Here is a 2,500-nt window from a genome sequence, read left to right on the forward strand (position 1 = left end):
AAGAAATTAATAAGAAAAAAAATCTTCCATTCCTTATAAGAGAATCCTTAAAGATCTCTCTCGCTTCTGAAGACCGGGGGAAAGAATGAACTTCCTGGAACAACATTTCCTGAACAACATTTTCTGGCGACTGTGAAAACAGATAGCGAAATGCTGTCTTCACGCCCAAACGTCTTAAAGAATGATTTTCCTGGAATTCCCACTTACGGATCTATTAAGGAGATGGAACAGGAAGCGAAAGCAGGAAAATGATCTGGGCAGGGCTGAGGAGTCCATACACCCTCCTTGTGCTAACTACACCTTAGTCATAGATTTCTACGCTCCGCCTGTATATATATATATATATATATATATATATATATATATATATATATATATATATATATATATATATATATATATATGGGGGGGGTAGGTGTGTGTGTGGGTGTGGGGGGGTGTATATATACATAAACATACATGCCTTCATTTACAACAAGCATCTACATGTATGTATATGTAAACAGACACACACACACATACGTGAATGCACGTGTATATTCCCACAAACACCTACAAACGTAACTAGACTTAAAAAAACGGAGTCCGAAGACGAGGGCGCAGCGGCGATCGTAAATTTCCCCTTGCGAGGCTCCGGGTCCTCCTCCTCCGAAGGGCGTCCGACTCCTGCGGGATCGCCTTCCCCCCCCCCCCCCCCGAAGGTCGGAGAGACACGCGGTCCTGCTCGCTCCTTCGTTATTCTTTTTATGCTTTTCTTGTTCCCTTTTCTTTCCTACTTGTAGTCTATTTTTGTCTTTATTTTCTTGTTATTATCTGTGTGTGTGTGAATGTGAATGTGTGTGTGTGTGTGTGTGAATATGTGTATGTATGTGTGAATGTATGTGTGCGCGTGTGCATGTAAATCAATAGATAGACGAAAAAACAGTCTATTGATATGACGCTCTAATCACATTTTCCTCAATTCCTGCCCAACTTTCTACATCCCTCTCAACTGTTTACTCGTCCGTCCCATACAATCCCAGTCCACGCGGATTCACCCAATCCCTTTCCGTGTCTCTCCATCCCGTAATCTCCTCCATGACATACAAATTAATTACGCTAATAATAATAAAAGGGATACGTGTGCATGCCGTATATCTTCCCCCTCTGCTAAGTCACGTGACCGCATTTATGACCCAGGATGACCCACGGCACATCACGTGACCTAGACGTCCTAATCACCCCATTATCCAAAATCCCAATCGCCAGAACTATAAATATAACAATAAACATAAATAGATAAATAGGTATACATATATATATATATATATATATATATATATATATATATATATATATATATATATAATGAATAAATATATTGAAAGTCTAACGTGCGAAAGCTATCTTAACCTCCATTGTTTGTCTCATGTTACATATGATTGAGAGAAATATGTGAAGATAAGATTTTTTTTGGGCTCCATGTACGTATCTGTTGTACAGGAATTAACTTGGCTGTATTGAATTTGAAGATTAATGCCTATCAAATATTAGGAATATATGAAGCCGTTGCAGTAATTGTAACACCGCGTCTATATATATATATATATATATATATATATATATATATATATATATATATATATATATATATATATATATATATATATATATATATACACGCACAAACGCACATGTATCTCTTTTTATAGACAAAATTTTAAAAAGGAAATTAAAAAATATAGCCATAAAACTACAACGCCACAAACAACAACTACGTATAAAAAACACCAAAACAAACAAACAAACAGACAACACAACTACCCACCAGACGACACACAAGACGTACACACACATATACCCACACAAGTAACAAAATACCCCAACGCCCCAACCCCCCCCTTACCCACCCCTCAAAAAAAAAAAAAAAAAAAAGAGACAACAATACACACAACAACAAAATCCAAGAAGGCACTCCTTACCCACGACGTTGAGGAAAGCCAGGAGCTCGCAGAAGAAATATCTGTACGCCCACCAGTTGTGGTGCTTGAGATTGTCGGCGAGGTAGTCCAGCAGCAGCTTCTTCTTCTGCTTCTTCTCGACCTCTGAGCAGATGCCCACGTCCAGATCCATCATGAGGGCATGGATTTTGCCCCCTTCCCAATTTTTCCACATCCACCTCGGCGCATAGAAGCAGATTGCCTGCAAGATTAAAGGGCAAAGGAGGTCATGCCAGGCGCTTTTTTTTTCAGTGGGTGGTTTGACAAACGAGGAGGAAGGAGGAGGAGGAAGGAAGGAAGGAAGGAGGAAAGAGGAGAAATAGGAAGAGGGGTTTTGGTAGATTCTCTCTTTTTTTTTTTTTACTTCTTCTTCAAAGAGATAGAAGGCCACGTAAAAAGGAAATTAAAGAAAACGGAAAAATGAAGGAAATAAGGGGGAAACTATGACAGATTTCTTATCAAGTCAATATATATATATAGACAGCAAAATAAGAATATAGGGGAAGTGATACGATTTTTTT

At 38.6% G+C, this 2,500-nt stretch overlaps 1 protein-coding gene across 1 annotated transcript in view; it reads right to left on the reverse strand.

The window, feature by feature from the left end:
• Nucleotides 1-2,500, reverse strand: part of shakB (shaking B) — a 627,651-nt gene that overhangs the window by 238,666 nt on the left and 386,485 nt on the right. The window contains exon 2 of the mRNA XM_070136128.1: nucleotides 1,962-2,181. Within this exon, the coding sequence (XP_069992229.1) occupies nucleotides 1,962-2,154 (193 nt within the window). The 5' untranslated portion in view covers nucleotides 2,155-2,181. The remainder of the gene's footprint in view (nucleotides 1-1,961; nucleotides 2,182-2,500) is intronic.

This window comes from Penaeus vannamei, chromosome 21 (assembly GCF_042767895.1).
Source record: "Penaeus vannamei isolate JL-2024 chromosome 21, ASM4276789v1, whole genome shotgun sequence".
NCBI classification, from domain to species: domain Eukaryota; kingdom Metazoa; phylum Arthropoda; class Malacostraca; order Decapoda; family Penaeidae; genus Penaeus; species Penaeus vannamei.